Here is a 13413-nt window from a genome sequence, read left to right on the forward strand (position 1 = left end):
TGGTTGTACATTATTGTAATTATGACGTTGCCGCTCAGAGGGAAAATGAGTGGACTGAATGTTTAGGTTCATCTTGCAGAGAGTGGAAGTCCCTAGATAGCAAAGTGGAAGACAAACAAACATACAGATATATACATACATGGTGAGGAGGGGCACATCTGTCATCTTTCACATATGGACTGCTGCATACCTCAAAGTCACAGATTGCAGCAAATTAAGAGATTTTCTATTTATCTATCTATTTACATCTACAGCATTGAATCACAGAGACTCATAGCATGTCAGTTACATAGAAATAGCTGTAAAATACAATTTGACTGCAGGTGAAACATTTTTAACTCCTCTGCATACGCAACCATTCATTTTTTCTGAAATAAATGCTAATCTGGTTTCTTTGGGATTAATATTCTGCTGAAATATTATAAGAAAAAAAAGACTATTACTGGATGATCCCTCAAAATGCAGCCCTGATTCTGACTTTTGTTTATGACTGATTTACATTTCGAGTTAAAAACAAAGAAAATGTTTGGCAGAATCTGTTCACTCATTTTATTTTTCATATACATGTATTTTATTTATGGGTGTTTTAAAGATACAAATTGTTAATTGGGCACAGCAACTGTGGCTCGGTATTTATGTTCATTATCATGTTCTGATTGTTTTAGTTAAAACTGAAACTTTGTTGCTGAAAAAACAAAAAGGAAACTTGATGTTGCAACACAAAGCGTCAATGAACTAATAAGGAACATGTAAATTACTTGGTCGTTCAGAAAAACATGTCAAGACTGCTGAAATGAGAGTGACCTCATTAACTATAGTGACGTTTGTCAATCAGACACTCATATATTAATAGTTCATACAAGGTGTCTTCAAAGGTTGGCACCTTACTGACTGTCATGGAGCACCATCAGAAGAGATTTGACTCAGAGAAGTAGCAATACATTATACGTCCAATCACAATAATTCTATATTAAGGACAGTAGTGGGGGAAGTATTCATATCCTATTATAACAGCATTTGTAATCATTTATATAAATAGTCCACAATGTAAAGAAAATGCCATTAAAAGTCCTGCATTCAAAATTTCACATAGAAGTCTGTAAGTATTATCAGCAAAATGTACCTAAACTTTAAGGTACATCAAATATCCAGGCAAAATGAGCTCTCTCAGTGTACATTATTTGCCGATGTAATAACTTTGAATGATAAGTTATTACATTAATGATGCATTATCATGTACTAAATATGCTGCACTATAATCCTGTAACAGGCTCTATTTATACAATGTTGGCTAGTTTAATTTACTACATAACGTGTGTTTTATATGGCTTTTGTAGGTTTATCTGAAATGTGGTGGAGTAGAATTATAAAGTAGTACAAACATTAAATAGACTACTGAAGTAAAGCACAAGTTCCTCAGTGTTGTGTTCAGTTACTTTCTGCTGAATATCCCTTTACGTTCAACTGCGACACCAGCAGTAATCTACATATACAAAACAGTTACTTCCCCTGGTTCAGAAAAGAATGGAAAACAAAAAATCAGTGCTTAAATTGTGTCCCCTCTTTACCTTTGATAAAGAGTGCAAGTACGAACATATTCCACCTTGACCTATAGCTTTCGGGACCGGCATTAAGTCCTCAGTGCATAGCGGTACACTTTGACTTGGAAAACTAGCTGCATGTCTCCAAAAAGGGGTTGTAATTTATTCCCCACACGCGATTGGTCATGCATCGATGCGCGTTCGCGCTCCGAGGTGGCGCGCCTGTGCTTCTGAGCATCGTTTGGAGGAGAGATAGAGACGGAGAGCTGTGCCACACCAAGTGTCCACCGAATGTCTGCCTCTTCGCGCTGCCAATGAACAATCCTCGCATTCCTATGTCTGCCAGTTGACATACTGAACGCGAAGGACCAGGTTTCCACCTCTGCAAGGATTCAGGACTCCTACAGCGGGCTGCACGTTTTTTTCAGGTAAGCCCCCCCCTCCTCCTCCTCCTCCTTCTCCTCCGGTGACCGATGTCGCTGTGATGCCAGTGTATTTACGCGCTATTCGTGATTGAGAAGAGGCACGATAACAGGCGAGGGCGGTTTGCGGTAGCTGTCCAATGTGCTGAAACGGACAGCGGCTTGTGGTGAGACAAACACAGCATAGTAGGGATGACGGCCTCATGTTAAGAGCAGGTTTCATGACTTCGCTGTTTGCGTGCTATAGGCTATTTAGTGTTGCAGACTAAACCTCCCAAGGATGTCGTGTGGGTGTCGTATGGGGAAGAAAGAATGATGAAGCTGTAACGTGCATGCGATATCCGTCACATTCGCACAGTCTTGCACGTTTTGACTACGGCTGCTCTACCCGAGTGTCTAAGCTGCATTGTGCCTCCTTCAGGGACGGTGTTTTGTTGTTGTTTTTTTTACTGTATTTATCGGTGTCAGGGTCCGGGTCTTCACCTCACCTTATCTTGCCATTGCAATCTTAGGATGCGCGGTGCCATGTAGGACTCGAGGATTGCGGCTGAATCCTCCGATATCAACAAACAGTAAAAGATGATCTTTTTTTTTTTGTGCACAATGAATGTAACAGAGAAAAGAGTAATAGTCCTACATGGTACCAATCATTGCTGTTCAAGTTGAACTTTTGCCCCATTCATTTGGAATTCAAATTGAACTAGTAACCATACCTTGCTTAATAAAAAAACGTCCTTGTCAAGACCTTGTGAAATGGGAACACATGTAGCTCTGCACATCTGTTCCATGTGGAAATGTAAAATATGTTGAAACGTGAGTCCAGGCCACAAGTTATGTAAATTGCTCTCTTCTTGGCAACGTCAAGGCAAGTCACGTTCAATCCCCATTGTTCTTCTGATGGACCAAAATATCCATTCTGTTCACAACAGGAGCACCTGACATTTCCTGTGGCAGATTTACTCACTGGATCATGGCACAGACCAACAGCGGTGGGCAGGGGACCAACGGGGTAGCGGATGAGTCCCCCAACATGATAGTGTACAGAAAGGTAAGGCCGCTGCTATTTTTAGCCTGCACGTGTGTTTGTGTGTGTGTGTGTGTGTGTGTCTGAGAGTGTGAGCGTGTCTCGCTTGCATCAATTTACTTAACGATGAGCTGTGCAATGGAAATTGCTATTACTAATGGCGAGACAGTGTTCCTGGGACATGGTTGATTTAGGGTTGTAATGCTACGCCATGCTTGATGAGAGCATGGAGAGAACATGCAATTCTTTTCTCACAACATGTATACCATGCAAGTAGATTCACACACACACACACACACACACACACACACACACACACACACACACACACACACACACACACACACACACACACACACACACAGAGTTAAACCATCAGCTTTTACTGCGAACATGTTGGAGGATGGATTTTTAACTGACTGACATTAATAGAACCAAACGGAAGCCACAGGCTTTTTAACCATTGTTCATTAGACTGCTAGTGGTGTATCATTTCCCTGTTAAATCCATTACTACATTAGAGAATTAGAGAAAGGGAGGGGAGTGAACTGGCCCACTGCTGAGACACCTTAATGCAGCACTGCTCCAAACATCAGATGGGTTAGTAAAATAATAATCTACAGTGAAGATAACAGTTGTTTACTTTGAGGCCCAATTGTAGTTCTATATATGTAGATATATACCGTATATATTTATATGAGGGTGTGTGCACTGCTCCTCGAACACTCATTTGGTTTTAATCTTTTCTTCTCCCTTGACAAAAATAGCTACATTTAAGATTAACCTACAAATAAACCGTTCTGAAAATTGCTTTTGCTACCACCAGGAGAGCCTTCTGTTCCCTGGTGGTGTCATTATTGTCTTATAGTTTGCGTTATATTTTCTGACATCCTTTATGAACCACGCTGTATGTGCTACATGTCTTGCACATAAAATCAAAATACCTAATTCACTCATCTCAGGTGTCGTTATTCCATAATGAAATGAGGCTGGATTCTAGCTTATGGTGTTCTGCAAATGTATTAAATATCTACAGTATCACACCAGAGCAACAACAGCTGTATGTGCGTGGACATTGGCTGACGGGCAATGTAATGCTTTACTTCACTCTCAGATGCACCAATGAAGTGATCATTTTCTCATCTTACTTGTGGATGACTCAAGCGTTGAGTGAATTTCTTCATTTCATTCTCTTCACCCTTCAGCGAATGCTCCCATTCCATCTGTGGCAGCATCTGCACGCCAGGAAGGGGATACGCTTAGCATGATATCATAGATTGACGGTCTTTTATAGCACTCGCAGCGTGTTAGGCAATGTTACTGCCAGCGTGGGACAAGATTTGCTGGAAGTGCTGCTAAGCAGAAATGTTTCAGAAAGGTTATTATTTTTTATTTCCTAAGTCACAATTTTCATTTTCCCAACGCAGGACTACTGGCCCATAAACCAGCCTGTTCATAAGTAAGCCAAACAGTGAGGATAGTGGAGATTAATGTGACTGGTTTTGTCGTCCATTGTAATGTTGGAGGAAGCCATACCTCTTATTAAATATCATTTTAGGGGAGACAGCCCAGGGGAATAATTGAAAAAGAAAAGGATCACCAATAAATTCCACCATGAAACTTCTCCAGTGGATTTATTACATTAGAATTACACATTTTATGAGTCACAAGTTTTCAGAAAATGTATGTTTCAATATGCAAATGAGTGTTTTTAGGAATACAAATGTTATACAAATCAGACTTTGAATGACATATGAACAAAACCCCTCTATAAAAACCTTCAGTATATAGTTAGGAATGAACCTGGAAGGTTTGGTGTATGTAGCATGACAGAAACAACCTTAAAGATATGTACTGTAAATTCCATGCATTTTGCAACAATCTACAGGTGAATACGTCATTTCTTTTGCATTACTTTTGAGAAATATTAAATATATTATATATGAAAAATGATTATTGTGGATGTCTTCTTTCCAAGTCTCAAAGAAGACATGTTATTGCAGCAAAATAGCCTGAAATATGAAATTGATCAGTGAATGAAAAGCACTGTTTTTGCCTGGGGCTTCTCCCCTTTAATATGAAACAGTATCCATATATGCTGAGGCATCAAAGCTAGTCGCATCCTGTATATTAAATATCAACTTGAGGTCTTTCCACCTATTCAATTACATGTGATGTCTCTTCCTTTTTTCTGCTATTGATCTGAAAGTCCGGCTTTTTTGGTCATGCCATGAACGATCTGAAGAACCAAGCATGCAAATGAGAAAAACATCAGGAGCTTGTGTGTTAACTTAGCAGCGTTATACTTCAGCAACCACATTTAAGAGTTATTGTATTTCTTCAAAATTAGGAGGCAGATATTGAGACTTCACGGTTAGTTTATTCTCAAATGTTTGGTCAGATTAATATCTTAGTCATGAAGCACTCCTACATCATCCGGTTCTTCACTTCTCAACACTTGACCACACATGGCCGCAGCTTGGCTCTGTACACTGACTGACCTAGATACACTGCAGAATGAAAGAACATGGCGAAGGCAGTGAGGATGAAATTGGTGTTTCTGGAGTGGGTTTAATTCAAAACTGCAATTGGAAGAGCGCTGTCTGGAGACGTGTGGATATGGCCAGGATGAACAGGTGCCCCAAATGCTTTTCAGATGGAGATGACTTGGCAGAGGTGTTGCAACCCACACTGACGGCCTCGCTAAACGAGCTCAAATCTCAAGTGGAAAACATGCTTTTATGTTCTGTTTTGCTGTTCAGACATCTTGTGCAGGAATATCATAAATACACAGAGTAAATGCTTTTTAAAAATGTTGATATTAAGCACATCTACTCGATAGTTGAAAACGTGCTACTAGTGCATAGAGTCCTGTAGGAATGAGTCCTAAAACCAGTAAATGAGTTTGCATTTTTGCACTGCTGGTTCCCTCATCTCGAAGTCAGTGTTTTTCTTTAAACATTCTTTTGTTTAGATGACTAAAATAAGGTCTGTGGTTCAGAAAAGTTCAAGATATTTTAATGTTTTGTGCTACGATATAAAATCTGTAAATACCCCTCACGTGTATTTTGAAGCTTTTACGAGTCTCAAAAAAGCCAGTTGCAAACTAAGTGGCTAAATGAGACTGCAAAACGTCATCACGCCGACTAGCCTGCCTTTGCAGCCTCGTTGTGTTTATACTCCCGCTCATGCAACCGTGGAGTAGTTTGTTTACAGCCTAACGCTAGCATTTTACTTCTGCCGATTGGATTCACGCTTCAAAAATCAGGAGTTGGTGTTCATTTGTGAAGATGTTGCTGAACAAAACATGTTAGCATCAAAAACGTTTGTTTGCCACGGAGCTTATTTTTTCGCAATGATCTAAAATCCAATTAAAAAATCCCATTGGCTTTTGGTCGAGGGAATCAGTGCAACGCTAACTTCCGGTGTTGGCCTACAAAAATCCCTGTAGACCTCTATAGTAGGGGATGGATTACGTAATGTGAGCAGAGGGAGCTTTATGGTTAAGGACTGCAGATTCTGGTTTGATAGTCTTTCCACTGGGAGCATGACTACATCCTTGAACTCTCTCAGTCTTTTTTCTTTCTCTCTGGCCCGTCCATCCCTCCACTCCTGTCGTTAACGCCATAATGAAAACAGATGCGTGAGCTGAGGTGTTGACCCGCTTGCTGTGGAGATGTGTGCAGAGATGTCTGTTTTCCTCAAGGATGCATGCACACAGACACCTTGCTTAAACGCACATACCCGAGATGTATGAAAAATAACACACGCAGCATTTAAACAGACGCATTTGGCGAAACAGATGTACACACACACACACACACAGCTGGCTTTGTGATGAACTGATTTTATTGGCAACAGTTGCTGGCGACCCTAACTACAAGTGATAAGTCCGAACTCCTCCTGTTTTATCAAGGAAAGGCAATAAAATGTTCAGTGGAAGGATTCAGTGGATATGCAGTGCATGTCTGAGGGTTTAGATCATTACTTACCATATAAAAGCATGAGTGATGTCTTGCTGCTCTCACATCAAACATGTCAGGCTTTCTGTATATCATCAAGTGTACCAGAGTGTACAGTATGTGTGTGGTGCGTGTGTGTGTTTTCATGCCTGCTCACATGTGTGCACCATGAATAATGCTTTGATGCATGTGCGAGCATGTGTGTATGCTGTATGTAGGGCGAATGTTGCTAAGAGAGGGTCCTGAATTTTTTATGGGAGCCTAAAACAGCTCTGGCGAAGTTCTTAGCCACTCAGCACGAGGAGGGAGCAGCCACCGCTGTGTGTGTGTCTCTGTGTGCGCTGATTGTCATTGAGTGAGTGGTAAGAAAGAGGAAAGGGAACACAGTAATATTTGAATGATTACAGTTAAATGATAGATTGATATAGTGTGTATAGTTTTCTCTACATTCACATCATCCTCCGAAAGTGAAAATGTGAGATATTTCCTGATTGAAAATGATTCTCTTGCTTCTCCCACCCCAGACGAATTAGCGGAGCTTTTCAGTGCAACAAAAACGTTTCTTCTCCACCAGTTATTTGGCTTGAAATGTATTAAGTTATCGATCCAAATGCTACAATATTCCTAATTTCTCTAGACAAATTTGATTTTTAGGACTTTATATAAGATAAAATAAACCAATACATTTTTTTGCAGTATAATGTAACTACTGTTCTTCCTCTGTGGAGTAGTATCTGACAGCCCACTCTTAATTACATCTGACGGGCATTTCTTATCCAGTAATTGTTCTTCTAGCAGCCAGTTTGGCTTCTGTCTCTTTGTAGAGCCATTCATTCTGTATTTATTTATTTTTTCTGTTTCTTCACAATGAGCGCATGCAATATATGTCACACTGTTATTGTTGTCTTCAGTTCCTATGGGAGAGTACTGTTTTAAATTCTGTTTACATAAATGTCAATACGGTGCATCTTTGAAGTAATTGGTCCCTGGTCTTTTCTGCAGATAACGATGATGTGTAAAGAGTGTAAGAGTCTGCGGTTTTTATTGTTCTCGCACCACTTTACAGCATGTTAACAAGATCACCTTTGTTTTGAAACAACATTTTGAACTGAGCCATGTTGGTTTTTAAAAAGCTGACTTTTCAAAATGAAACGGATCAAATATGGTAATATGGCCAAACAAATGTCAACAAACAGAACAATCCAAAATAAAGTATATTTATTGGGACTTTTATGTCAAGTTCAACCATTCAAGTAGCTGTTTGACCTGATAGTAGACGTAAAGCTAAAGACATGTTTTTACATGTAGTTTCTTTACATACATTAGCAAAATGTGCGAGACACTGATGAATATATGCTTCAAATCATCATCATTCAACATAGTCACGCAATTGATTTCATGTCATTAGAACAAATACTATTACGTGTCGTGATTATAACATCAGTTTGTGTAGCAACTACCAAAAAAAAAGTCTTCCTCTTCTTCCAGACTGCTGTCAGCCAGAAATAGCTTTCGCATGTAACTATACTGCAACCGGAATAATTAGGCCAGAGAGAATAATTATGGTCAACGGTCAAGTCAAAAAGTTAATCAACATTTCTTTTCCAGGCTTTTCTTCTCACAACATTAGCATTCTCTCTGCGTTTTCAGCTACAGGACAGTGAAAAGCGTGTTGATGCCGCACCGTGAGATTTGAACCATATCCTCTCCGTGTGACTCAGGAATGAAGTAATGAATGAACAAATAACAAACAGGGCAAAGGTATTAGTGCATAATATAGATTTTGTCAATTGATTAAGTGGCTGTGTACAAGAGATCATTTTGCAGGAACAAGACTTTCCCTCTTCTCCCTCTACATCACTGCAACGCAGCGGTAATACAGGAGCGTTAGATGATGCAGAACTGCAGCCATTATTATTAATACACCAGTCTTGGTTGAGACGACTACAAATTCAGCAGAGATCCCGTCATTGGAAAGCATTTTTCCCCATCCAAGCCTAATCTGCATCTGTTAAACACGACCCATATCTGCCCGCACTGTTATCAATACAATTTCCCAAGCATCCTACATTGTTTGTGAGTCATGAAGCGGAGGGAACTGAATACATTTTCTTCTCAGTTGAGAGCCAGATTGAAGGGTTCTTGTACTGCCTGTCTGCCTCAATCTGCAATCAGAAGATCAGGAAGACCGAGAGAAAGAGGGAGAGAGGAGGGGGGGTGAGGTGGGATGATCTATAATTGCCAGATCAGAGATAAATCTTTGTGTGTGAAGTAGGGCTCTTTGTATGTCAGCTTGCCAGCCAGGCGATTTCTCTTCCTGTGTGTGAAAACATCCATGTTCGTTTTTGCATACACAGTTGAGTGTGGGGGTTTGGCAGACACTGTTGGATATAAAATTGGCATATATGGCTTTGTGTGTTTTAAGCTAACCCATTTTGCCTGTTTTTGCTGACGTTAATACCTAAATGTCAATTAGAGGGGCATCATAGTAGGGGGCCTATGATAGGCTATGATAATCCACCTTTACTGCGTTTTGTCATAATGTAATCTATGACATTATGTACATTACACAAAGAACATAGTTGACTGGAAGCTTTCTTGATAAAAACAATCCATTTTCTGTGAGTCGTTCTACTTTTCAGTCTTCAAAGAGATAATATGAAGTGACAAAATAAACAGAAAAAAAGGAACACAGAGAAGTTGGCAGAGTAACTCTATCACTTACCACATCTGAATAATCATGAGTACTCTTTCTTTGATAGCTTAGCAATTAGTCAATATTAGTGGCTATTGTCAATTAGCAAGCTTTGTTTGGATCTATATACTATCTCGGGCTGGAAGCCAGAGCCATGGCTAAAGTGGCAATTGTTCTCATACAGTTTTTTGGGGAAATGTAATTCTACTTTAATTATATTTTAGCAGACAAAACATTAAAATCCTGTAAAACATACAGGATTTACTGTCAAACTGTAGCTTTCTTTTGTATTCCTATAATGAACTCTTTAAAGGTGCTACATTTGAAACTCAGAGGGTTCATTTCAGAGCATTAATCTATTTGCTTTGTAAAGATATAATGGGGTAATGCATCCTGAGCAGAGAATCGTGTGTTGTAATAAGAGCTTCTCTGTGTTTTGTTTACGGAGTTGGTTTGGTTGCGCGTACATGCCAGACCAGCATAAGCTAATCTCCACACTGCCCTCAAATCAAATCAAATCGACTTTTATTGTCACACATGTACACAGCGTAGCATACACAGTGAAATTAAACCTTTGCATTTCACCCATCCCATTAGGAGCAGTGGGCAGCCCTTCCTCATATACCCAGGAGGAGAACTGGCACCTCTCCGGCTAGTTCACGTTATCCATGAACATCATACTAGTATTACACTCATGCAGGGCCCCCACCTCATGACAAACCATGAGTTCTAATTATCACCATTTCTCAAGCCACTCAAACAATGATATTAACTATCAAAGACTATTACACCAACTCTCACAGAGACGAAGAAACTCCCCGCAGAGGCTCACAGACAACTCCGAGAGCGACTATAAATTTTGCCGACGCGTCTATAAAAAGTCTCTGTTCAAATCAGGGCACTGTTCGCTCACATACTCAACTACACCTGTCCTAGTCAAGAATGTTTTAGAGGAGCAGTTGTGAACTTTTCTAATTTAAAATACATTTCATATAAACATGAATCTGTTGAACCCTCTACAGTTACTGTTAAGCTAGCCCTTCTCAACGTTAGAATTCTTCTGAACAAGTTTAAAAAATGATCTTAAAACAAAAACGTCATCTTCTTACTCTAAACTGACACGGTTGCATCAAGCAAACGCTACTACCACCCAGCTCCTCTAAATTCACTTTTATGAGCGCTGCCAGAACAGACAGGGGCGGAGAGGGAATAGCAACAATCCTTTTCAATTCAATCCTTTTGGTCAATTTGCTGACTTTATATCAGTTCAATACCTCACTAAGTGTTCTCCTGGTATTTTGATAGTAACTATTTACAGGCCTCTCAAACACTTAGCTATGTTCTCACACACTCAGAGCACTGAGAGCCATAACTGATCACACGAGTGCTCCCTTTGAGCATGCACCTCCAAGGACCTCAAGTCAACTGTCAGGCTCTGGAGATGATTTGCTGGATCATTTTTATAAAAAAACGGTAAATATTATGGGTGACTCTGCTCCAGTAAAAGTTAAGACAGTCACGAACAAACAGAAAGTACCATGGAAACAACATCAAACTGTTAAACTCCTGAAAAGGAAGTCCTGAGTGAAAGATTGCTATATTTGCAACTGTTGAAGTTAACTTGCCCCCCTTCACGGTTGGCAATGAGTTTGTGTCTTTTCAGGGGTAATATTGATGAAATCAGACAGAATATATAGTCTTAACTAAGGCCATTCCTAATCTTGCAATGTTAACAAAAGTGAAAAAAGAATTTGTTTATCTGTCCGTATTTCCGATCTGCTCCAAAATGTAATTGGTTCTTCCTTGGCCCATGCTACACCATTGCACCACGTGTCATGAAAATTGGGCCCATAGTTTTCCATAATCCTGCCGACAAATAAACAAACAAACTGAACCGAAAACATAACCTCCTAGGCAGATGGAAATACTAACAACTCAACATTTGGAATTACTAGCAGCAAAGCGAAGGGGAACTCAAGAACTTAGTATGATAGACAATCAAACTCTGGAAAAACAGTTCAGAGTGTAAACATCAATCATTAGGGTCTAAACATGATCAAGAAAAGTGGCCCAGATACATCAAAGTTTGTGTTTTTTTACCTGGCAGTACAGAGTATGTTCTCAGCAGTAAACTAACCCCATTTTAAAAACCATGTGGAAGCAATAACTAAATCAGCTTTCTACTATCTCAAAAACAAAGCCAAACTCGGAGGCTTCGTGTCAAAACATGATTTCGAAAAACTCATGCGGGCTTTTATTATCAGCAGGGTTGACGACAGGCCTTCCTAACAAGACCATCAGACAGCTTCAGCTTTGTACAAAATGCAACTGCTAAAGCTCTTACCAAAACCCCAAAAATTGACAACCTTAGTCTGATGCTTAAGTCCTTAGACCGGCGTCAAAGAATTGACTTTAAAGCACTGGAGAGAAATCTGCTGCTACGTACTGTCAGACCTTAAACACGGTGACGCAGCTCTTAGCTGCTATTCTGCTCGTCTCTGGAGCAAACTTCCAAGACTTAAAACACAACTGAACACGCACTCTTCCTTCTATGTTTCGTTAGCTAATTTAATGCACTCTTCCTTTTTAATCTTTTAATTTCATGTGTCCTACTAATTGTTTTATTTGTACTGTTATTTTTCTGTGATTCTTTTATCTGCTCTCTTGGAAATCACTTTGAATTTCTGATGTGTATGAATTCTTGCTATAAAAGGAACTTGCCTTGCCTATAAGAAATATGTTTATTCACTTTCAAGATATAAAAGTCTGTCTGTTCTGCCCAGCCAACTATAAGCTCTCCAATTAACACGTTATACGTGTCTGTACGGATTGAATAAATTAGATATAATGTGTTAATTAGTGAGCTTCAGAAATGCTGCTAGGCAGATTTTGTTTCCAGTCTTTATAGGCTAACTGGCTGCTGGCTCCAGCTTCATAGGGAAGGTACAATTATGAGAGTGGTATCAATCTTCTCATCAAACTCCCAGAAATAAAGTGAATATGCATATTTATAAGGTACTATTCCTTTAAAGTGTGGTTAATTTTAGGCCGAGGTTACTGAATGATCATGGTTAAACATGACAAAATTCAATATTTACCTCTAGACAGGACCCAAACCTGGATCTCCAATCTCAAAGTAATAGACTTTATTTGGCCATTGAACTCAAAATGGCACAATACTTCCTGCGTTGACACTAAATGCTGCCAGCGAGCATAAATCATAGCTGCATATGAACAAAGTACATCAAATCATCAATCTTGACATTGTTCATCTTCAGTGAGGGGAGAGTTAAAATGTCTAATAGTGGACTTCACTGGGTGATGGTTTGGGCTGCTCTGTGAAGACAGTGAAAAGATACCAGGCCTGTTTTGCTCTAAGCTCTCCCCACTGTGTAGGCTGCCACAGCTGGAGTCTTTAGTCCTGTCTGTTAGGGTTATATAAGGTTCTAAGGAAGCCTGGGCATTAAGATAGAGGCTGACTCAGGCCTCGCCTCCATCCGGTCATTTAATTCCCGCTCAACATTTAGCAAAAGATTACAGGAGTGCCCAGGCCAGAGTTGTGAATGAATCCAGTTTGATGGTCTTAATGAGGACAGAGATGCTCCATTAGGACTAAAGGGAAACAGAGAGGGGTAACATGTCGAGGAGACAGACAGAGGCCGTTTTATTTGCTGTATTTCTCTGTGTTCGACACACACTGGGTTTGTTTCTGTGGATACGTCCATGTGTCCTTATGCCTCCGCTCCTGACCATCCATCTCAACTGCGTC

The 13413-nt window shown here is 39.9% G+C and overlaps 1 protein-coding gene across 1 annotated transcript in view; it reads left to right on the forward strand.

Annotated features, from left to right (window-relative positions):
- Nucleotides 1–1818: 1818 nt before the first annotated feature.
- Nucleotides 1819–13413, forward strand: part of rgs7a (regulator of G protein signaling 7a) — a gene marked incomplete at its 3' end in the record, with an annotated part of 50155 nt that continues 38560 nt past the window's right edge. Inside the window, exons 1-2 of the mRNA XM_079168346.1 lie at nucleotides 1819–1969; nucleotides 2893–3011. Coding sequence (XP_079024472.1) covers nucleotides 2934–3011 — 78 coding nt within the window. The 5' untranslated portion in view covers nucleotides 1819–1969; nucleotides 2893–2933. The remainder of the gene's footprint in view (nucleotides 1970–2892; nucleotides 3012–13413) is intronic.

This window comes from Pholis gunnellus, assembly GCF_910591455.1.
Source record: "Pholis gunnellus genome assembly, chromosome: 11".
Classification (NCBI taxonomy): Eukaryota; Metazoa; Chordata; class Actinopteri; order Perciformes; family Pholidae; genus Pholis; species Pholis gunnellus.